General features: G+C 37.4%; 1 protein-coding gene across 1 annotated transcript in view; it reads right to left on the bottom strand.

The window, feature by feature from the left end:
- LOC129777250 (uncharacterized) overlaps positions 1-16,428 on the bottom strand; it is a 40,058-nt gene extending 23,630 nt beyond the window's left edge. Inside the window, exon 1 of the mRNA XM_055783419.1 lies at positions 15,051-16,428. Coding sequence (XP_055639394.1) covers positions 15,051-15,093 — 43 coding nt within the window. The 5' untranslated portion in view covers positions 15,094-16,428. The remainder of the gene's footprint in view (positions 1-15,050) is intronic.
- Positions 16,429-24,683: the final 8,255 nt, after the last annotated feature.

Below are 24,683 nucleotides of genomic sequence, written 5' to 3'. Positions count from 1 at the left end.
GGTTGGCAAGGCCTCCATGACCCGGGAGGCCTTCCCCGGGAGAGATATAGCGCTCTGACTCGCTCGCACCCCCTCACTTAACCACTTTCGACACCCGTTCTCGGAGCCAAGACCAGGTGTGTGTTTCCAGTTCACGCCCGATCTAAAAATGTCGTCATATGATCTTCGTGGAGGCGTGAGATAGGAACATTTGAGACCAACAGGTAGGCTCCTACCCTAGTGTTGATCCCCATTTGAGAACCAATTTTTTCATTTTTTTTGTTTTTTTTTATTCCACTTATTTATTTATTAGGCTCATTAGCATTTTATCTGTAACAGAGCCGAGTTTTTATCGTGTACATGTACATATGTTAATGTTTCTGTAAATTGTTAACTACACAGTAGTAGTAGTAGCCATTACATTATGGTAAATTACACTGCCATTTAGGCGTAAGGGTATTCTATCTGTTCTTCCATTGTTCAGCAGCCCGGACAGCGGAGACAGTTGATATTGATCATTGTTGAGTTATTTATAGAACAGCAGCCCGATGTTTCTTGCAGAGCAGAGCAGTTGTATGGATGAATCGATCTTATTTCGACCGTGGATCGATCTCCATCGCTGATGATGGTTGCGTGGACGTAGTTATTCTATAATAACACAAAGATGGTCAATTGAGGGCCCTGAGTTTGAACTCACGATCGATCGCTTAGTGAGCGAACGCGTAACCAAGTGGCTACGAAGACCCCCTCAATTTTTTGTTATTGACAAAGATTTTGACTGACGAAGTTTTATACGAACGGATATCTTAATGTGAACAGTTTTTTAAACGGTTTTATTTAGCTTGCCCTGTAACATGTTTGTAATGTGTTTGTCCCACATTAATCCCACATTAATAGAAATTTGACCCCCTTCCTGTTGACCGATTGATCTGAAATTTGGAACACACCTTCATCTCTGCTGTCATCATATAACTGCGTATTTCATGATCTTAAAAATCCAAGATGGCGGCCGCTACAAAATGGCGATATATATATATATATACTATATATATACAGCCATTCCATGTCAAACCGATATAGTGGTTCTCAGATTTTCGTGGAAAGTGGAAATTTTGTTCTCTGTCGCAAACCATTAGACCCGTATTTTTTTTATTTTTTTTTGTTATAGTGACCATTTCCATTTTAGGATGATCCGAAATATCGACTTTTTCCCCTTTTTTCCAAAAATGACATTTTTCAAAAATTCATAACTTGTGAACTACTAAACCGATTTAGACGGTCGACATATCAAACTAAAGCTAATTAGCTAGTCATTCTTGAAAAAATGCTATTCTGTAAAAATTCCAGGTATTGGTTTTGTCATTATTGATTGTATTGGTTTCTTATAGTTTTCATGGTCTCGGGACCAAGGGCGCTATATTTTTTATATTTTTTATGGAAAGCTGAGGACTTTTCACATAACATATCTTGAAATCAGGGAGGCGTTTTTTCTCGTTTTTGAGTTATGATTTTTCAAAGTTAACCGATGATCCAAAACACATTTTTTTCCCATTTTTTCCACTACAAAAAATCATAACTTTTGATCTATTGGACCGATTCAGATGATCGACATATCAAATTGAAGTCAATGAGTTAGTCTTGTTTGAAAAAATATAACACTCTGAATAAAAATGGAGTTTGTTTCCGTAATTATTGATTATTTTTGTTTTTTATAGCTTACATCGTTTCGGAATCAAAGGCGCCATATTTTTTCCTGAAAGCTGAGGTTTTTTCAATTAATATATCCGAATACCAGAGAGGTATTATTTTTCGTTTTTAAGTTATGACTTTTCAAAGTTAACATGTTTTCAGTTTGCTCCCTTGGCCGGGTGGTTAGCGTCATAACTAACATGCCGGGTGTTCGGGTTCGATTCCCATTCTGGTCGGGGGAATTTTTCGTCAAAGAAATTTCCTCCGACATGCACTGTGATCACGCGCATTCTAGACCTTGCCACTCAGAATGCATTCAAGTCGTGTTATTTGGCATAGAAATCTCAACTAAGTACTAATAAAAATGACGTAAGTAATACTACGTTGAGACGGCGAAGTTCCTCTAGGAACGTTAGTGCCATTGAAGAAGAAGAAGAAGAAGATGTTTTCAGTTTTTGTTCAATATTTCTATGTGACTAGACTAGATTTATGTGACTATAATTAAATTAATCGGCAAGTGTATAATTTTTTCAAAAAAGTCTAGCTAGTAGGCTTTAATTAGACATGCCTATCATCTGATTCGGTCCAGTAGTTCAAAAGTAAAAATTTTTTGACAAAAGTCATTTTTGGGAAAAAAGGGAAAAATGATTTCATCGGGTAACTTTGAAAAATCATAACTCAAAAACGAAAAAAAACGCCTCCCTGATTTCGAGATATGTTGTGTGAAAAATCCTCAGCTTTCTATAAAAAATATAAAAATATATAGCGCCCTTGGATCCGAGACCATGAAAACTATAAAAAACGAATACAATCAATAATGACAAAGCCAAAACCAGGAATTTTTGCAAGAATGATTAGCTAATTAGCTTTAGTTTAATATGTCGACCGTCTAAATCAGTTCAGTAGTTCACAAGTTATGAATTTTAGAAAAATGTCATTTTTGGAAAAAAGGGGAAAAAGTCGATATTTCGGATCACCCTAAAATGGAAATGGTCACTATAACAAAAAAAATAAAAAAATACGGGTCTAATGGTTTGCGACAAAGAACAATATTTCCACTTCCCACGAAAATCTGAGAACCACTACAGGTAAACCTCGATATAACGTACATTTCACTTTCAAAATTGTACGTTGTATCGAATTGTACGTTATATCGAAGCATAATAAAGTACTCACAAACGTAGTCTATAATACATTATTGTTTTGCTGATTTAGTAAAGTTAATGAATAACTTCAATCAGAAGACGAAGTCTCATGATGTTTCCCTTCGTACTGTTGATTAAAACTTGATTCGTTTAGAATCAGGAATTACAAAACCAGCTGTATTTCGAGATTGATTGAAGGTACAAAACTTGTTTTAGCATTACAATACAGATATTTCATTGTTCTATCAGAAAAAAAAATTGAAAAAAAAATTCATTTACACTTTGGAAATGTGTACGTTATATCGAGGTAAAATGTACGTTATAACGAGGGTACGTTATATCGAAGTTTCCCTGTATATCGGTTTGACATGGAACGGCTGATATTTCAGAATTAAATTAGAATTAAATCCGAGTTCTCTGTGTTTTTCGAGTAAACATATTCACGTATCAATTGCGCAATATTTTTTCTGAAGGTAAAAAAGAAGGAAATCGACAACATTCTGAACAATATTTTCATTCTTGTGAGGTTTCCAAAACATTAAAATAAAAGTCAACTTTTTGAAGACTGTTAACAGCTGTAAAAATGTATTGAACTGCAACAGACTGAAACATACTGCATATCAATTTTGGAAAAGATAAGATGCAGTCGACGAAAAGCCTCCTTGGACTTCACCCTCGCATGTTCGTAACAGAATTTGACGCTGACGCTAATATTTCAATAATTAATTGATCGCGCGATCCTTGCATCATACATCATTCTATTAAATCCACTCCGCTTATCAATTTAGCATCGTGCAATTAAGCTCAAAATTTATAGCGATTTACATCGCTCGGTTGGCTTCCCGATTACAGGAAATTTGGGCTCGTTATCACCAATTACCAACACGAGCCATAGCAAACGCTGGCAAACGGCGCGACGGAAAACATAACGTCAAAGTACGGAAAAGCTATTCGAAAGCAGATTGCAGAAGTTTCAAAACCAGTCGCTCCCAACAACGTCGCAACTAACCCACCTCCACCAATCATTCCATCGATGGTAGTAGCAGCAGCATATGTTTCGAGCTAAAACTTAATTCCACAATAATCCCTATAAGTTCTCGTACGGTTTCATTTCGGCGCAAATGGTTTCAGTATGTTACTGTGTGTCCCAAGGTTTGTGCATCGCATTGTCTATCTCACTTTATTTCCACAACCACCCCCCCCCCCTTCACGCGACCCATTGGTCCTCTTTTTCCGGGCATTCACAAAGCCCCTCTCTGTGTGTTGTTTGGAAAATGTTTCACCCCAACATGTCAACTGATATTTACAGCGATCGATAATGCAGCTGGAGTTTTCCCCCCCACCATCGTTTTCCCCCACCTAAAAACATTAATCTGAAAATTTACGACATTCCGGCCGTAGTTTTCCCGTTTGGTTTTGTCCTCTGTTTAATCGCTCTCCCAATACCGGACGAAGCGTTTACAATGCAGCCCGAGCTCTGGGGTCCCGGTCCATCTGGTCAGCTGTATCCACTAAAATCCGAGCGTTGTTTGGTTTTGGGGTGTGAAAATTGAATAAATATAGATTAAATATTCCAACCCAAAGTGACGTTAATGCCGGTGTAATGACTTTCCGAGTGTCCTTTCCGCAATTCAGGCGCGCGAGAGAGACGCTGAGATACATCAAAATCCACCTCCGTAATATCGCAGAGGATTATGCTGCTGCTGATGGTATCCAGCTATGTGTGTGACTCCGAAATACGATGGGTGTGGGGACTTAGAAGTGAAAAATGTTTGTCTTTCTTCGCCTTCTAAACACAGCGAAGAATGTGCATAAATATTCCGCTGATTGCATTCCCGTTTATGGCCCGAGTGCATCGCGTTCTGCGGTTGCGGCTGTTTCGAGGTGCCATGTTTGCCAGGTTTCGCTACGAATAAGCTCATTGTGGTTTTTATTTATGGTAAGCAATCTTAAGATTTAGTCATACCAGAAGCAGCAACAGCAGTTGGTGTCGCCGCCGCATAGTTTGAATTGCGTTTGTTTGGCGAAGGTTTTCTTTCTTCTTTCATAAGCCGAATGGCGGATTTGCGTTATTTGAGACTAAATTGTGTGTGCGTGGTCTGATCGGATGAGAAATGCGAACGATGAAAATTTTTCTTATGCTGTTTGCAGGAAAGATTACCGTTTGATTGCCTATGTCGTGTGAGGTTTATGGCTTGTTTGACTGCGGTTTGATGATTGAAACAGTAAAACAAATATATTGCCCTGGATTAGTGAGGTAAATAATGCATAAGATAAAGAATAGCTTGGAAATATTTTTTCACAGATGAGACTGGTCCATTCCTCAGTAGAGTATGTGTCAACCACGAACATCTTAATGAGAGCTACGGATTGTTGGGTGGAGTTTTTGGTCGAGAAAAACCTTTTCTTCTTTAATCAAAAAACAACCTAAGCGCATCGTCTTGGCATAGGGATTTCAATAAAGAGCCAAACATGTAAACACATGATATACTGAAATTGGGTATTAAAAAACTTTCAATTTTTTTATCACAATAATATTGACAACTCCTTTTTCTTCCTCTACTTCAATGGCCTTAACGTTCCTAGAGGAACTTCGCCGTCTCAACATAGTATTACATGCGTCATTTTTATTAATACTTAGTTGAGATTTCAATGCCAAATAACACGCCTTGAATGCATTCTGAGTGGCAAGCTCTTGAATACGCGTGACCTCAGTGCTAGTCGGAAGAAAATTTCTTTGACGAAAAATCCCCCGATCAGAACGGGAATCGAACCCGAACCCGCGGTATGTCAGGTGTGACGCTAACCACTCGACCACGGGAGCACAATATTGAAAACACAACGTTTTTTATTCTAGAATGTGTTCATTTTGTTACGATTAGTAGCCTATTAGGGGCTGTACACATACCACGTGGACACAAAAAGCACGATTTTAGACTCCCCCTCCCCCTCCGTGGACATTGTGGACATAAACACCTCGATTGCACCCTTATTCCATTTCAAATTTATTCAATGTTAGATTTTATTTCTCAGATGGACTGTTTCAAATGACTTTTCCACTCACGCGAATAAGAAATTAGGAGTTCAAACTGAAAAGTTTAAAGCCTCTTTAGAACAAAGAATGTCAAAAGGAGTTCAGGGAAGTATTCTTGAATCATTTGTTGCTGTTTTTGCATCGAAACCACCGTGTTATTACAACAGAATAAAGCACCATTTCATTCAAGTCGGAAGTCCTTTAAATGGTTTATAGGACTTGGGCTTCGATTCTGGACTACCCTGCTTCTTTACCAGTTCTCACCCCAATCGATACCTTATGTAGATTGATCACACGAAGAATAGGCAGTTTGCGTGTTTTATTGAGCTTAAATGAGCAACTACCTCTTCGTGGAGCGGGATTCAAATTTCCACATGTCGTAGCTTGACCGAATATGATGTTTGGATTGATTGGAAACTAAGGATGGCCTATGAATTATAAACTTGTAATAATTCGTGCGAAATTTGTTGTTAATTTTGTAAAGAAGTGACACGTAATGTATTATTTTTTTTTAAATTGCTCAAATTTCAATTCCTCGCGAAAGTGTACATTTTTGGAAAAAAGTAATGCAAGTGAAAAATTAAATCTTCGCGTTCGTATGTCTGTACTCAGCCACCAAATCTTTGTTAACCGTGCAGAACTGTAGTAAAAAACCCTAATTTTGAGGGACTGTGTCGAAGGATGACACACGAACGAGAGTTTTAGAATATATTTTTTTATATAAAAACAGCATTTTAAAACACATTATTCAGTAGATACACATCTAAAGTTCACAACGAATTGAAAAAATATTGTTTATCTTTTATGATCATATAAATCATGCATCACTGCTCTTTCAAGTAAGAATAATTCCGACCAGTCCATGTCCAAATTGAATACGGCCGCAAAGGGTTAACATGCAACTGTGTATCTATATAAAGATTATCATTATTTTGACATTTTTATACAATTTTGGTGCATAGTCATGATTTGCAAAAAAAAAATTAATGAAGAAAATCCTCTGACACCAAAACTTGAGCAAAACGGTCCAAGGAGAATGATGACGGCCCACGACCAGGAGCTCCAGCCATACTGACTTTTGGAAGACGATTGTTTGGACCGATTAGAGTAAGTTTGAGATTAAAAAAACACAAATAAATGACAGCCTGAAGTCTGAGCTATCCAGCCTACTCAAGCAACAGTTAAACACGTTGGAGAATCGCTGCTTGTGAGAGGTTATTTTTCTTGGAATGGGGTGGACAATCACGTCAAGATCGATGTAAAGAAGACTTCTGAGTCCTACGTCAATGTCTTGGAGGAAAACTTAAACTACTTAAGCTACTTAAACCTACGTCAATGTCTTGGCTTAAAGCCGTCACTCAGGAAAATGAATTTAAATGCTATATCTCCCAACAGGACAATGATCCCAAGCACACCTCGAAGGTGCACTATTTTCAGTCCAAAGAGATGAAAATGCTTGAGTGGTCATCCCAGTCCCTAGACCCCAACCTCATAGAGCATCTATGCACAATACTGGATGAAAAAATCCAATGAGTTGAAGTTTGATGTAAATTTGAAAATGAATACAAACAATGGCTTGTTTACATCCTTTCCATTGTAAGAAATACGTTCATTTTTCAAAAAAAAAAATCATGGAAAGGTATTTTGCGTAATGCTGTTTACTTTTTTCTTTCCAACACTGTACATAGAATATTTGGTAACTTATCGAGAAGCTCTTGATCAACCTGATAAATCTTCACAAACTGCTTTATGATTAGTTCTCGGACACCAAATTGCTAGATTATTTGAAACCATGATTATCAAAAACCATGAATTCTACCATTGTGTTCACACTGACAAGTATTTGAAAAAAAAAACATCAGGCAGCTCAAACTTTTTATTGTCAAATACGCAGAACAAGCATGATAGGAATGTTTGAAAATTCTTGAAAATGAAAAACAGATTTCGTTGATTTTTAAATATAGATCAAATATTGATTTCACGTATCCACGTGGAAATTGGCGTGGATTCAAATATGACGTACGGAAAAGTTGTTGGAAAATCATTGAAATGTTTAGAAACAATAATATTTCAAATACACAATACTCCAAACTTTGATTTAACGTTACAAACTGTTGTATCTTAAAAGACCCTTCCTTCGATATTTTTTAACATATTTTCATTAAACTCTTTCAATTCAACAAATTTTGACATATAGTGATGCGGTGTCGAACTCTAGATTAGCGTTTTTAACAAATTATTCAATATTTTCAAAAATCATAACAATTTAAGAAAAGTAATACAGGGGAACTTCGATATAACGTACCCTCGATATAATGTCACTCAATATAACTTACATTTTACCTCGATATAACGTACACATGTTCAATGTGCAAAAAATATTTTCCGAAATAGATACTGAGAGTTTCATGTCAATCTAACAGGTTCAACAAAGGACACTTGATGGCCCGTACTTTTAACCAATCTCGAGATACAACTGGTTTCATGATTCCGGATTCTAAAGTAATCAAGCAGTATGAAGGGAAACATCGTGAGAAAGGTTTGTATAATAGTTCCATATTGAATAGCCAATATGGGTATCAAATGAAAGGGCTTGACTAGTAGAATACAGTTATTTATGAAAATGCAAATTCAAAATGGCCGCCACCACAATATGGCGCCATATATATTTTTTACACAACCCCATCAATATGGGTATCAAATGAAAGGGCTTGACTAGTAGAACACAGTTATTTGAAAAAAAAAATGCAAATCCATAATGGCCTCCACCACAAAATGGCGCCATATTTTTTTTCAAAGCCCCATCAAAATGGGTATCAAATGAAAGTGCTCGACTGGTAGAACACAGTAGATCATGAAAAATCCAAATCCAAGATGGCCGCAGTTTCCAAATAAACAATTACTTTATAATGGTTTCATTCAGCTTGAGTTGTTTGTATGTATGTTTGAGTGTTTGTAGGATTGTCCTACACTAATTGAATTTTGACCCCGTTCCTGATCACCGCTAAAAAATGGCTAAGCCTTCAAGAATATACTACATTATGAACAACATAAATTCGAAAAGGTCGCCGCCACAAAATTGTCGACTATGTATTTTTTGCAATCCCCTCAGTATTGGTATCAAATGAAATGAATTGACTAATAGAATACAGTACATCATCAAAATATTTAGAGTATTCTCCAAGTCAAATTCGAAAGCATAATAAAAAACAAATTGAAAATGCATGGTTCCTGTATGTGAGAACTTCCTTTGAAAGCCCGGGAGTAAAATTTACGTGATTTATTTTTGAGCTTTTTCTTACTTCAGCATCATTTTATTAGTTCAAAAACAAACTCCAGATGTCTCACCGATCGTTAAAGTTTTGCGTTAGATCGCCAATAAGTATTTACTATAATTATTCTTCTTGTGACATCTTACGAAATAGTCCCCACAATTCAGTCCTGGTTTTCGCATGTATCATAAAAACAATTAGTTTGGCGTCTTTCGCCTTTTATCTCTCTGTTTGAACATACCGAACATTGTTCTTTACATCTCTAAGTACCGCAATACATGGAGTTTTGCATTAATCCTTTCCTAAAACATGGATGACAACTTTTTTTAAATACTGTATATCTTTTTTATTCATAGTAACACCGTTTTGGTTCTTGAATAAGTTCACAAGACATAAAAATTCGTTAAGAAAATTGTGAACTGATACATTGTTTGCATAAATTATAATATTGGTATACTCGGAAAAAAAAAGAGTTTTTTAAAACCAAAAACACAAATTTTATTATGGCAACCCTGATTCCGACATTGTTTACATTTGTTTCGACGTGTTTGATTTTTCACCAAAGCTATTCGAGCAGAGGGTCACTTACACAAAGGGTTCATCAGTGAAAAGGATCATGGTTGGACAAATTAGTATACAACAACAACACAGCGGAAGATAGCTAAGAAGTTAGGGATCAGTCGGGGAGCAGTTCGTGAAATCGTAGAAAAGCATCAAACCTTTGGTTCAGTAGCTGACCGACCGAAACTTGCCTGTGATCCTGTGTTCACAATCCGTACAATCCAGTAAAATCTCTCACTGGCGATAGCTGACGGAAGCATCCGTCGCAGAATATCGGAACATGGATTCAAAAGTAGATTGACGAAGAGATTTCCGTTTATCAGCAGAGTGAATAAAGTCAAGCGTTTAAATTCGTTCGGCAACACAAACATACATGAAGAGTTCTGGAGACGAATAATGTTGACCGGTGAGTCCAAATTTGAACTTTTAACAAGAAACGACGTGAACGGGTGTGGCAGAATGATAAAGAAGGCTTCCAAGATCGTCATTAGCAAACTACGATAAAGAATGTAGGTTGTAACGTAATGGTTTGGGAGTGTTTTTCTTGGTCTTGGCATGACAACCTAGTTCGAATCACCGGTACAATTACTGCTAACGTCTACATTCACATCATTAAAGAGAATTTGTCAGCATCTGTGCGGAAAACTATGCTGGGATCCGGTTCTATATTTCAACAAGACAATGACCCTAAGCATACAGCTTAAAAACGAAGGCCTGTTTTCATTATCGTCGCATAAAACCTATTGAATTGTCTCCTCTGACCCAGACTTGAATCCTATCGAAAATTTATGGCTATTTTGGACTGTAATGTGAACAAGAATGGTGTAACGAACAACGACAACAATTTTGCAGCTCTTCAGAAGGCGTGGAACGAAATCAACCCGCAGCATCACCAAAACTTCGCTGATAGTATGCCAGAACGTCTTCAACTAGTCATCGATGCAAATGGAGGCCATATCAAATACTGAATCCATCTACTTCCACATTTGGAAATTTTTATTGTGTACCCATTTAATGTGGGCTTTTTTTTTGTCATACCGTTCTGGATCATATTTCGGACACTCTTTATAAATAACTTGAAATGCTTAATTCCTTGATAATATAACTAAAGGGTTACTCTAAAGCAGGGGTTCTCAAACTATTTTGGGCAATAGACACCTTTTCCAGAATTAGGCTTAAGTCAGGGTTGCCAGTTGTATTGAACAGAAATCTGTATGTTGGATATCAAAAGTCTTGTTTTGCTCGGATTGTTGTCGACATTTTTTATACTTAATTGTGAATTTTATTGAACATTTTCACGAGAAAGTCGTTTGACGTTTGTGGAAGCGGACACGGTTTGCTGACGAGCAATGACAATGAAGTGTCTTTCTCGATGCAGGTGAAGAAGGAGTTTGGATTGAATTTGTCCAGAAGAGCCCTTCTCAGGACTAGAACTGCAAAAGTTTAAAGTCTCTATAATTAATTACAATCAATCAATCAACATTTTTACGTCTGATTTGTAAAACATCGACGCATTACACTTAAACTTGATGGTTGCAGACATGTGCACCAAACCACTATCTTCAGTGTTCAGTAAGTTTTTGGAATAAATTTTCTGAATTGTCGAAATGCCATTTCACCAACACGGGTAGTTTTTTTTTATTTTTTTTATCCCATCTGTTTATTTTTATTATTATTTTTTCTTATGTTGTATATCATACAGCAGCCATATAGGCGTAAAAGTATTCCTGTTTCATCGATACACACTTTTTATCTATTACACATTAGCTATTTAGGCGTAAGGGTATTCATTCCTATTCTATCGATACGCAACACATGTGCATTTTTCGGCGTAAGAATATTCTTATTCAAGGGTAGTTGTGGCTAGAAACATGACTACATTGGTTCGCTCATCCGAAAAAAAAATTAATATTCAACATTGCGCAGTTCTCTGAATTCCTCATGAACTGCCTGAATAATTTCTTTGGGAATCAGATTTGGAAAATTTTCAGTTAGCGGTAGAATGGTTTGATGCTCTTCTGATGACACTGGACGGGTTGTGCAGTGTCAGATTTATCATAACCGAGTCGTTGAAGTTGAAGTTGATGTATTAGTATTAGTCGTTGAAGTTGAAGTTGATGTATTAGTATTAGCCTTAAAATCGCTGAGCCGATCAACAGATATTTTTTCATCGTTTACGTACTCCCTAATGAAATGAGCAGTTCAGCCGTTGTCCCAACCTGCACATTTTCCAAGCTCTCGTAATTTTGTTGATCATTTATGGAAAAAATATCCAATATCGTGCTAAAAAGTCGTGAAATGTTCGAATGAAGAATCGGTAGGACTCTCACTTTGAAATAGCTTGTTCATGTTGATAATCATTTTCAGTGTGTATTTGTATGTTCTCAACATGATTAATAAGCTTCACAAATCCAAAGTAGATTCATAATGGTTCATATCTGTCGAATACTCTTTGCACCATTGCTTCCAGTGAAAGCCATCTAGTCTAGCATGGATGCAGCAATTTCAAGGGTTTCCATTCAAGAATTTCATGAATCCCATCACACTTATTAGTACAGAACGGACTGCAGCTAAGACAACTATTGGATTGCTCAATTTCATCTGGAATATGCTTACACGCATACGAAGATCATAAGGCAGAACTATAGCAAATACACTTCATAATGAAAAGCGATGGCCAATCTCTTTTAAGCAGAGCGCCAAAAGAGTTGCCTGGTGAAGTGATGGTCCTTGCTTCATCAGCCCCATACCCAATCAAATAAATTTAGCGTGCAATTTTGTCCCTCTTGCACAACGAAACCATCTTACAACGTTCTAGAATCCGTTTCGGTAACCTGTGTAAGGTCACAAAAACAATCATTCACGAACAGCATACTATCCTTCCAATAGCTAGTTCTGGCTACTAAGGATTATCATACACTGTTTGACCTAAGCCAAACCAACTCAATGAAGTCCAATGAAATTGCAGATTTGTTTTTTAAATCTGGACAAATCTGGGAAAAATGCGGAAAATCTGGACTAAACAAAAGACTGGATATCTGAATATCTGGATGTCTTGACTTGACATCATTTTCTCATCCAAATTCAACACAAAAATAGATGTAAAATTATATAAAAATTAATTTAATTGTAAATATGTTAATAGAAATACTGGAGTAGGTAATTCATTTTTGAAAAAAATATATATATAAAAATCGCTCGTTAATGATAAAATGTTAATGAATAAATATGTAATCTGTTGAATTAAACGTATTCACTTGTCAAATCTTTCATCTTATACGAATTTATGCGCGCACATCTATTTGTTGAGTTTTTGAAAAGTACCACAATGATACTTTCTGCTTGAAATCAAGTTGGATTACGTAACAATCTTTAGACCTTGTCGACCCCCAAAATCAATTTTCGCTCTTGTCGACCCCTGAGAAACCAAAATCGACCCCAAGGAGTCGATATCGACCACTTTGAAAACACCTGCTCTAAAGAATCAATCGTGATAATAGTTTCATAGTTATACCATTATGACATTGAGCATTTCAAGTTATTTATAAAGAGTGTCCGAAATATGAAGCTGTCCGAAATATGATTCCGAACGGTACCTTTTTTTACCATTTATCAGAACAACCCCTTTCTTACATTTGTTATGAAAAAGCGAGGAGCAAAATCCCGGGTAAAAAAAAGCCAGTCAACTTCCAAGAAGTTCACCGGCAGACCCTGGATTATTATTTTTGTTTCAATAAGTTGACCTTGCTTGCTTGCTACTCAAGGCAAGTGGCAAGAGCTATCGATAGAAATACACTAGCGCCAATAATGTCAGGTCTATGAGAACTTTTTATGATGTGACATAGTTTGCGAGACCCGATATGCCTTTGTTGAGAATTAAACCTTTGCGGTCGGAAAAATTCCCTTGAAGGAGATCCTTTTATTTTTCCACGCTAATGCAATTTTGTTTATACCGAGTACCATTACCTATTATTCATAGCAACTTCGTATACATTCGAAAAATTGTAAACTATTACATCATTGAATAAAGTATTTAGTATGGTTCCTTGCTGTGGTGGCTGAGAGCATACAAACGACTGTTTTAGTATTTCCGCATAAAATGTGGATTTTCCTGGGATTATCACATGGAATTCTTGTTTTACAATGAGTACATAAACGACTCATAAACAACTCCGATTTGAATTGTCCTAAATAAAAAAAATGCATATTGAGAATATAAGAAAGTATGTTGAAACAATAATCAAAGCACAAACCATTGTTGCTGTTCTTGATTTCAAACGTGATGTCACAACTAAAAAATTTGAATGCAATGGGGTGGGCATTTATTTATGCCGGTCACTGTACTTCAAACGGATGTCACACACTGCGTTCGAATTCGGACACAAGAAACTATCGATCAACACTGTTGACATTCAAGCTACCGACACGAACTTTGTTATCAACGAGCCTAGAGACGGAGTACAATTCGCACACCCAATACTTTAACCACATTAGGTAGTACTTGTTTGAAATTTCGATGCCAAACAAATGGCTCTGGTTGTATGTTGTGTAGTGAATAGCAAAATATGCATGTACGGTGTATTTCCGGGATGATGTATCTTTGCAATGAGAAAAAAATGGCATCCTAACATCAGATTATATCATACATCGCATTAAGCCACATTTAAGTAACTGGAATAACAAGCAATTTAATTCGTTCAAGTGGAGAGATGCTTAGCAGCCGAAGATGACTTCACATGCGCTGCAGGCAGTTTAAACCGAATTAGCTTCTCGCACCGGATTCCACATTTTTCATCACCATCCCCCGTCTTGAACGAAATTGTCGCATGGAATTGACCTTCATGCTCCATTCGCATCGCAAATCTCAGCGCAAACGCTGAGCGTTGAAATACATAGTGTGAATCAGAGGAGCACTCGGATGATTCTCTCGAATGCATCTCACTGCCGGGTGTTTGCACACCGGGTGCACCTGCAGGAAGGGGAAACACATCCCAGGCGAAAGCTAATGGCGCTCGGCAGCTATACGCGACTCGAAGCGAGTGGAAAACCTATATTTAGCTGACTAGTCATTCGTGAAAATGAGCACTTGTTTCATTCATAAACTCATTAAGGCATATTCTTTTGAGACTGTATTTGACAACCGCGCGTCAGTTGGTTGAGTTCAAGATGTTGCGAAGACCGGAATGCTGTCATATGCTCTAACGAACTCTTCCGGTCCCGACTGGGTAGAAGAGGGGGAAGAAATGCCAGAATCTTTCTCTTGTTTATCCGTAAGGTATGACATGTTATTATTTAGGTTTCATAATGTATTGTACCATAGATCCTGATGATATTTTCATAGATCTAGCATCTCTGAGAAACGGTACTAACCTTTTATAAGAAAGATCTGTAGCAGCACCAACAGAAACCACATCTCATATTCCGTTTTGCCCCTGGATTGTTGAAGTGAAAGGTTCAGATTCGCTGTGTTTTGAAATACTTTCCGGTATTCTCCGGCCCCGTATTTGATTAATCACTCAAATCAAGGGGACTCGTTCCCTCGTTTGTTTCACCATCGCCGACAAGATTGATAGTTCTCCGTGGCCACATGTAACCGCTGGTAATGGCCGCGATATGATCGAGGTTACCACTTTTCACGCCTTGCTTTACGGTCTGAGATTTTCACGTTTATTCTACGTCACTACAATTTCTTCGAAGTAAAATCGTTGAGCGTTGTGTCTAGGAATCGGTAGCATTTGCGGAATTTGAGCGCGCACAGAGGCAGGTATTACACATAAATTTCCACCCTCTTCCCTTCTGGCCCACTCGGGTGCTGCACTTGTGCCGGGCACATGAAAAACACTCGGGATTTGGTGCCCTTCGGTTCTCTACTCTGGGAACTCTAGCAGCAACATGGCATAGCGGCACACATTTGCACGCGCGCACTCACACACAAACACACACATACACTAGATTACTATGCTTCTTGGGATGCTGCACCGTGATGCAGACGACGAGGGCCGGGGCTGGGTTCTAACAGCGATGGGTACCTTGTTCCATTGGTATTTAAACTGTAACAAAACATCCGCGTAAATCACCCCTGCTGCTAGGGAGGGAGCAAGTCAGTGCACGGCACGCGGATGCTTCCTGCTGTGATTAATGACTTCCAAATGAAACGAACGAATTTATGTGTTTTCCCAGCGTTCGGCAGACCAGACTAAACCGGACGAACCTTGGCTCGCTTCGGTCGGGGGCGGCACGGCGGTTGGGGTGGGGACAATGTTTACGGTCCGTCTACGGCCAGCACACTGCGGATATGTCGTATATTCACTCGGCGGGAGTCTCGTCCCACAATCTGGCCGGTTTAGCATCTGCCAGTCCCAGCAGCCGTGGCCAGGTGGTCAAGATGGATACAATACAAACTAATGCGCACTAATCACAGAGCACTACCTGCGACAGTATTTCATTTAGCATGTTCGATTGAAACACTACACAAATATAACTAATGATTGAATTTTGGCAAGAAAAATCGCAAAATTTTCACAGCAGAATCACGATTGACACGGTGTTGTGGGGGAGGCATCCATCCAAGAGGTGCAACAAAAACCGAACGACCGCGAATTCGTGCGCCCGCTAACAATTGCAACACACATTCATCGACGCTCAGTGCTGATAATAGACTAAAATTTAGGGAAAATTCGAAAGTGAGCATAAGCTCGCGCTCTTCGCGTGCACATTTCCGCCGCCGTCGTTTGCTCGACAGGAGCAATTGAAGCTTCGTGCGTCCGCGGATTGCTCCCACACAAAAGAGACGAAGGAAGGAATCGAAAAAAAGAGACTTGTCTCATGATTGTTCTCTCTCTCGGAGTGTGAGGGAGCGATGAAAGCAATTTTTGGAGAGCAGGAGAGAACAAGCGAGAGCTCCGGAATATACTGCAGCTGATTCCAATGGGAAAACTGAAGGGAGCATGCGTATTGGTGGAACGACAGCGGCGCCTAGCGGTGGGTAACGGAAAACGACATGAAATGGGAAGCAGAAAGCGTAGGATTCGCAGAGCGTCAAATGTTTGTGATGTCAATTGAGACAAAATAATAATTAAGGTGGGAAATTTATTTTCTTGGTTTTGTGGAAAATGTCTTTCTTCGATTTTGTCTTTTGTTTGAATTTACATATAAAATGGTCTTTTGAAATATTTGTAATGTTCTTTTCCTCGTCACTCTCACCGATTTCTGCGTTGATTGTTAAGTCTCTTAGCTATATTTATCACTTATGGTAGTTAAAAGATTTTTGGCATTTCATAGAGCATCAAAACACTATCAGGAGACAAACCAGAATCCAGGAAAATTGAGCTTCGTTGCTCTTGTTATTCAAAGCGTTCTAAGTGAGAACTGCAATTGACGGAATACAGTATTGGACAAAACATTCGCAACCAGTAATGCACAATCATAACAGCCATTCCATGCCAAATCGATATACAGGGTAACTTCGATATAACGTACATTTTACTTTCAAAATTGTACGTTATATCGAAACATAATAAAGAACTCAGAAACGTAGCTTATCTTACTTTATTGTGTTGCAGTTTGAGTAAGGTAAATGAATAAAATCAATTAGAAGACGAAGTCTACCTTTCTCATGATGTTTCCCTTCGTACTATTAAAATTTGATTCATTTAGAATCCGGAATCACAAAACAGTTGTACGTCGGGATTGGTTAAAGATACAAAACAAGCTTTAGTATCAAAATACATATAATTTGATGTTCTTTCAGAAAAACAATACTCGAAAAATTATTCCTTTGAACTTTGTTAATTTGTACGTTATATCGAGTGACGTTATATCGAGGGTACGTTATAACGAGGGTACGTTATATCGAAGTTTCCCTGTAGTGGTTCTCAGATTATCGTGAAAATTTGAAGTTTCGTTCCTTATCGCAAAATATTGGACCCGTATTTTTTCAGTTTTTCATTAGGGTGTCATTTTCATCTAAAGGAGGTCCGAAAAATCATTTTTCCCCTTTTTTACACAAATGACGTTTTTTAATGTGTAGTTTTAACCCTTTCGCTACGGGCGTCGTCTTTAGACGACATCAGGGGGATACAGTCATACCTCGATATAAGGCAACCTCGATATAAAGCAACCTCGATATAACGTATCTTTTTGAGATGTAAATACAAACAATACAGAAATAGTTTTTGGAGTATAAATTATTTCGAATGAATGTTTCTTGTAAGTTTTCAAACAAATAAGTACCGTAAAATGGTGTAGCATTGGTAGTTTTCATTTTGGATCTCAATTTTATTTTTTGACAAAAAAGGAGCTTATGGAAAAGCAATGTATGGATTGTTTTGTATTACAGTCCACGACAATTTCCCTTATGATTTCATACGCATGAATTCAACCTGATATTTATGGGCGGTATTTCCAGTCTGTATTATTATGGCATTTTTTGGACTTTTTGCATAACTTTGAACATGTTTCAAGAACAAAATTCAGAGGAATTTCTATTTGGAGATAAAGTTAGTAAACATAGAAACTATAAAATAAACATTGATACTAGAGATGAAACGGATATCCGGCCTATTCGGCCAATATTTGCTATCCGTCTGGATACCGGATATTGGAAGTAATCCACAATTACTCATTAACACAACGTGAATAACGGACGGCGTCAGTGGTAGTGTGGTTAGCATAACAGCCTCACAATCCGATCGGCCTGGATTTCCAGCTGGAGTCGCTGGGATTTTCTGAGATGAAAAATCTCTGGTTACGTCTTGCTTCGGCTGGCAAGTAAAAGAAGTTGGTCCGGCTCATGAGTCGCCTCGCTGATGTAGGTGATTGGTACTGAAGTGGCGGAAATAGGCCGACAAAAATAAGCGAAGTTAAAAAAAACAACATAAATCATAACAAAATAACTATTAGCTAGCTAGCATAGCCTAGAAAAATCATTTATCCATAATAAAAAAATTAGGTTTGATTTCTGAAATGCCAGGTTTTTGTTTTCAAATTCAATTAATATTAACTCATAACATTAATTTATGAACAGTACTCAAAATTACCCAAAATAAAACATTTTCGGAAGTTGATGATGACAACCGATTACGGTTTGCCTCGTAAACCAGGCTAACTTCAGAAAACTGTCTTCGCTGTAATACTACTGGGTAATTTCGTATCAGCGTCACCGAAGCCGAAATACAATAGATAGCAATTTTATTGTACACACTGGCACTCAGATATCTTTTGTGTTGTTGCTGCCTTGTTGTTTGTAATGTTTTGTTATCGGAAGCGGCGGCCTTTCGCAAGCAAACCTGTGTTCCATCGATTGCCCGGTTAGTTTGAAACATAGGAGACGATCCTTTAGTTAGGTCAGCATACATTTGCCTGGTTAATTTTTGCACTGAAATATAAATGATACATTTCAAAGCAAAACTTAACCGGGCAAACGTAAGTACTTACTACTGCAAGAAGCTGAAAGATAAACTCTAGTAATCCTTGCCCTCGATTGACTGCTTAGATTTTAATGACCATCAAATTTAGATTCGAATGCAAACGTGATTCACATTTCGTCGATTTCGTCAGCCACGGGATTTTTTTCCTGAACGCGACTCTTATTTTCATTTGCCACTTCGTTAAAAGAGACCTAAATTGTGTGTCGTGAGTTTCGTGTATAAGGTTTGATTCAGTTTCGTCTCTTTTGTTTCATTTACAGGTCTTGAAGACGACGATGAGTTACTCTCAGAAGATTCGTCGCAAGATATTTTCTGTACTCCAATAACATTGCCAGCAATACTGTTTACGTTCCAAAAATTCCAAGATAGTCTGACTTGATCCTCGGTTCTACAAATGTTGCAATTAAGTAATTCTTATCTTCTCTTAAGTAGTTGAATCCTTATCAGAAAAAAAACCCTGTTGAAGATTACTTGCAGAAAACTTGAATCTCTATTAAAAGATATCCACGGAAAGGGTTAATTTAATCATAGTTCATTATTTTTATGTAAACATGTGTTTATTTCTTCTAAAATGCAATCCTTTATTCGCTTCAAGCGCTTCATACAGTGTCATCCAGTTTCATATTCGCAAATAAAAAGCCGAATATTCGACTGCCGGATATCATGCTATCAGGTCTTGAAGTCTATCCGGTATCGGGCCAAACTGCTATCCGTAATGAGTTTTTGAGCATTTTTGAGTAATCATAAACAGTTTTGCATCAATCAAAAAACAATAATTTGTTTTTGCTTCGATATAACGTAACGAGAAAAAAAAAAGTTGTCTTATATCGAGGTATAACTGTACTGCATAATGATCACACCAGCGCAATGTGCATATTTTTCGGCGCAATGCTGTGTTCAGCGGTAGCACTCCGACGGAGCACACTGCCGTAGAGAAAGGGTTAATGGGGTATTCTAGTGCTGAGACACGAATTTCGGACGTTTTCTCGAGCTCCGTTAAAATAAAACAAAGAATATTTTTACTATCCATGGCATCATTCTTTGTTCATCTATCCTTCAACAATTGAACAAAGATTGAACGGAGAAGAAAGATTGATAACTAGAATAGGTGAAAATTGATAAAATAGGTGAATGGGGTTCAAAAAAAAAGTTGTACTACGGCGTACACGATTCCCTCCCTTCTGGTTAACCGACCAAAAAAACCGAACAGTGAAGATGCCGTTATTGCATAAAAATTGGACAAGTCAAAAACATCTTTTCTGACTAAATGGTGGTCGTTTGAAAAACAAAATGCGATTTAAAAAGTTTTTTCTTACGTTTCCCGATTTTTTAAAAATAGTAAAATTTAGAAAATATATTTTTTTAGTAGTTCATACGATAGAGAGATGCATGCAGATTGTATTCATATACATAAAAATGGATTTCTGTCTGTCTGCCTGATTCTCATGGACTCGGAAGCTACTGAACCGATCGACATCAAAATTGGTATGTAGGGGTTTTTGGGGCCGGGGAAGGTTTTCATGATAGTTTGAGACCCCTCCCCCTCTCTAAGGGGGGACTGCCATACAGATGAAACACAAATTTCTACATTACTCGAGAATTTATCAAGCAAAGGAAACGAAATCTGGCACGTGGAGGTTTTAGGGTGCAAAAAATATTTCTATGGTGGTAAGATTCTCTACCCGCCTCTCTAAGGAGGTTCGCCATACAAATGAAACACAAATTTATGCGTAGCTCGAGAAATAATCAAACAAATCGAGCCAAATTTTGCAGGTGGGGGTTTTAGGGGGTAATAAATGTTTCTATGGTGGTTTGACACTCCTCCCTCTCTCAAAAAAAGGGGCGGGGTTGAATAACTCGAGAACTAATCAAGCAAATGGAATCAAACTTGACATATAAAGGTTTTAGGGATCGATAAACGTTTCTATGGTGGTTCGACACTCCTCCCCTCTCTCTAAGGAGAGGCTATCATACAAATGAAACACAAATTTCTGCATAATTCGAGAACTATTCAAGCAAATCGAGCCAAATTTGTGATGTGAGGGTTTTTGGGTACGAAAAATGTTTCTATGACAGTATGACACTCCTCCCTCTTCTGGAATGGAGAAGGGTCCCGTAAAAATAATACACATATTCCAACCAAACATGACAATTCAAACATGGCAATTCAAAATGTGTTGATAAGAGCAAAACTCGAGACAGGAATTGTCCGATTTAGGGCTGTCTTTATTCTATCATATTTTCTGTATCAAACATTCATGCCATGTAACGGAGAACATGTTATTTGCAGGTGGTTGAAAAATCTTTAACGAGAATTGTGTCTGAAAATAATCTGATATTATAATGACGAGTTTTGGTAGCAGTACTAGGAATTTTATGTGCTCCCGTGGCCGAGAGGTTAGCGTCAAACCTAGCATGCCGGGGGTTCGGGTTCGATTCCCGTTCTGGTCGGGGAAATTTTTCTTCAAAGAAATTTCCTCTGACTTGCACTGTGGTCACGCGTATTCTAGAGCTTGCCACTCAGAATGCATTCAAGGCGTGTTATTTGGCATAGAAATCTCAACTAAGTACTAATGAAAATGACGCAAGTAATATTACGTTGAGACGGCGGAGTTCCTCTAGGAACGTTAGTGCCATATAAGAAGAATAAGAAGAACTAGGAATTTTATAGTAAAAGGTTATAAGATAAGAAGATCAATCAATGAACAGTTCTGCGATTGGACCCATGAACGTGCGCTTAGTAGGAAAACGTGAATGTGATTACGGAAAATAAATTTTTGGCGGGACAAAGTTTGCCGGGTCAGCTAGTATTCATATAAATTCGACATGAATCGATTCAGTAGAACCTGAGATGTCGTGTACGTCAGTATGAAAAAAACTAGTTTTTCTCGAAACTCGAAAAACGCGTTTGAAGTTCATTGTTATGACCGTACCAGGTTAGATACCGCATCACTAAAATGGCTCTAACTCGGTAAAAAATAGGATTTTTGATAAGTCCATTCTAAGGTATTCTTGAATGCCTGCACTACAGAAATATGAAGGAAAAAAAATGTTTTTTTTTCAAATTTCTAGACTAGAATACTGCCTTAAGCATGTTTTATGTCTAGAATAAAAAAAAAGTATATGATCAATAAAACATATGAACTAATTTTATTCCGAACCTCACATATGCATAGTTAGAAACCATAGTTGTCTAATCAAAATATTGAAACTAAGCAAAATGTATATCGATACATGTAATGAACAAATTCAACTAGAAGACGAAGCCAACCTTTCTCATGATGTTGCCCTCCGTACTGTTGTTTAAAGATTGATTCATTTAGAATCCGGAATCACAATTGGAATTGGTTAAAGGTTAAAAACAAGCTTTAGTATCAAAATACAAAATACAAAATATTAGCAAAGCATATTGTTTGATGAGTGAACTAGAATTGAGCGATATATAGAAAAAGATCGATCTTGACGAATCGATTTTCTAAACGGCGTAGGGATTGATTCACCGATTAAACCAGTGAATCAATCTTTGCTGAATCGATCTGTGATCTTTGATCTTTTTTTATTTTGATTCTCAAAAAATGAAAACCCAAAAATGTGTTTCGCAGGGCATTTGTCTTGTGCCGTCATGAATCATTTAATCAATTAGATTAATTGAAAATTATTATTAGAAATTCAACAACTGATATTCAAATCCAACCGTACGTCTGGCATTCAGGCGAAATTTTGTAAGTGGTCCCAGTTATAGAAACAGAAAAGTTTGGCTGGATCTGATATCACCATCAAAACAACATCAAAGTTGTTGTAAATGTTGTAAATATAACTTGTGACCACTGGTTTTGTATTGGCCAAACTACTCAAAACTGATCCTAAATTAACGACCACTATTTTGACAACCTTGAAAGAGATCTAATGTTTATGAAATATTTCAGATGGTTTTAGGTGAGATTAAAACCAATGTTTACAGAAAAACAAGTTTACAAAAAAACATCTACGATGAAAAAGAACGGAAAGATCGATTTTAGCTATTTTTTGAAGTTCAAATTAATAAAAATTAATTAATTAAATTGATTCTAAGCATTAACATGTACTGTTAATTGCTCGCTGCACTGAAATTGAACTACTTGTCTTCTTTAATATCCAAGTAGTTTGTCAGTATCTCTTAGGAAAATTATATCTCCAACGCAGAACGAAACATCTCAGAAGGCGCAGAACGGCAACAGAAAATTCTAACCGAAACTATTGTGTGACGGTGGCGGAGGCAAAAGTAATAGCATCGAAACAAATTTTCATTTTCAGTTTTCTACCGTTTTCCACCACACAACTTTCAACCCGGAGACAATAATTAAAATCTCGAAAATTGAATGAACGATTGTAAAAAAATAGAAATAAGTTATAAACGATTCTTCAGTCATCCAGCTAGCGAATGGACGGCAGCAAAACTTTCTAAAAATACAGAGTCACTCTTCACCAGACGGCATGCAAAACGACACGGTGTCCCCACCGAAAAGAATTGCCTCATACTGTACGATTTCTATCGGTGGGTTTACGTTAGGGAGATCTATAGCTATAGATGGATTTATTCACGTTAAAAAAGATGTAAACGGTGCGAATAAATATGACACACTTATTCGAGGTATATATAACTAGAATAAATTCAACATATGTAAACGCTGGTGAATATCTCACTGGCGAGAAATCACTAAAGTTGACCGCATTTCTACTTCAGGTGAATAAATTCATCGAAAAAGATTCTCTCTTTCTTGCACTCGTGTTCACAGGCAATTGAATGTGTTTGCTGTCAGCAGATGTAAACAACGCTCGTTTTTAAATCAATTTCTATTAATTTGCTACTGTCATTGACGGTTAATTTATTGCCATTTATTGACCGATAAGAGTGAGCAGAATTAATTTTTTTTTTTTTTTATTAAATCGTTTATTTTTACAGGCTCAGTTACATAAGTTTAAAGGAGCCGAACTCCTATCTGTATTGTTACAAGTATATATAATCATTTTTCATTAATTCTAGTGTTAATGAAGTAGAGAACCGATTACTCGCGGTTTGCTCGAGTTTAGAAGGGTGACATTTTTTTCAGGAAAAGGAAGGGATATAAGGATATGTTGACAATGTTCACACTCACATTCGCACTCACATTCATCATACTCAATTCTTAAGCCTATCTTATATCTAACATGTATTTACATTTCACCTTATTCTATTGTTAGTAAGAAGGGATTTAATTTCTCGCGAAGGAAAAGGAAAAGGAAAATATAAGGATATAAGGACAATCACACACGAAGATCGATAACTTTTAAGAAGACGTATATTTGGGACATGTAATCAAGGTCTAACCGAGCCAACACATCTCTCACCGGCACATTGGGCTGTCTTCCTCTGGCCCGAAGAGAGTTTTCTAAATTCGATCTGGCAACAAGATACACCTCGCACGACCAAACAACGTGTTCGATGTCGTGGTAACCTTGGCCACAAGCACAGATATTGCCATCGGCAAGATTAAAACGAAAGAGTAGCGCGTCTAACGAACAGTGATTGGACATGAGTCGAGAGAAGGTGCGAATA

The sequence above is a fragment of the Toxorhynchites rutilus genome, chromosome 3 (genome assembly GCF_029784135.1).
Source record: "Toxorhynchites rutilus septentrionalis strain SRP chromosome 3, ASM2978413v1, whole genome shotgun sequence".
Lineage (NCBI taxonomy): Eukaryota > Metazoa > Arthropoda > Insecta > Diptera > Culicidae > Toxorhynchites > Toxorhynchites rutilus.
Note: the sequence above shows the minus strand (reverse complement) of the source record. Positions and strands in the feature narration are given on the sequence as shown.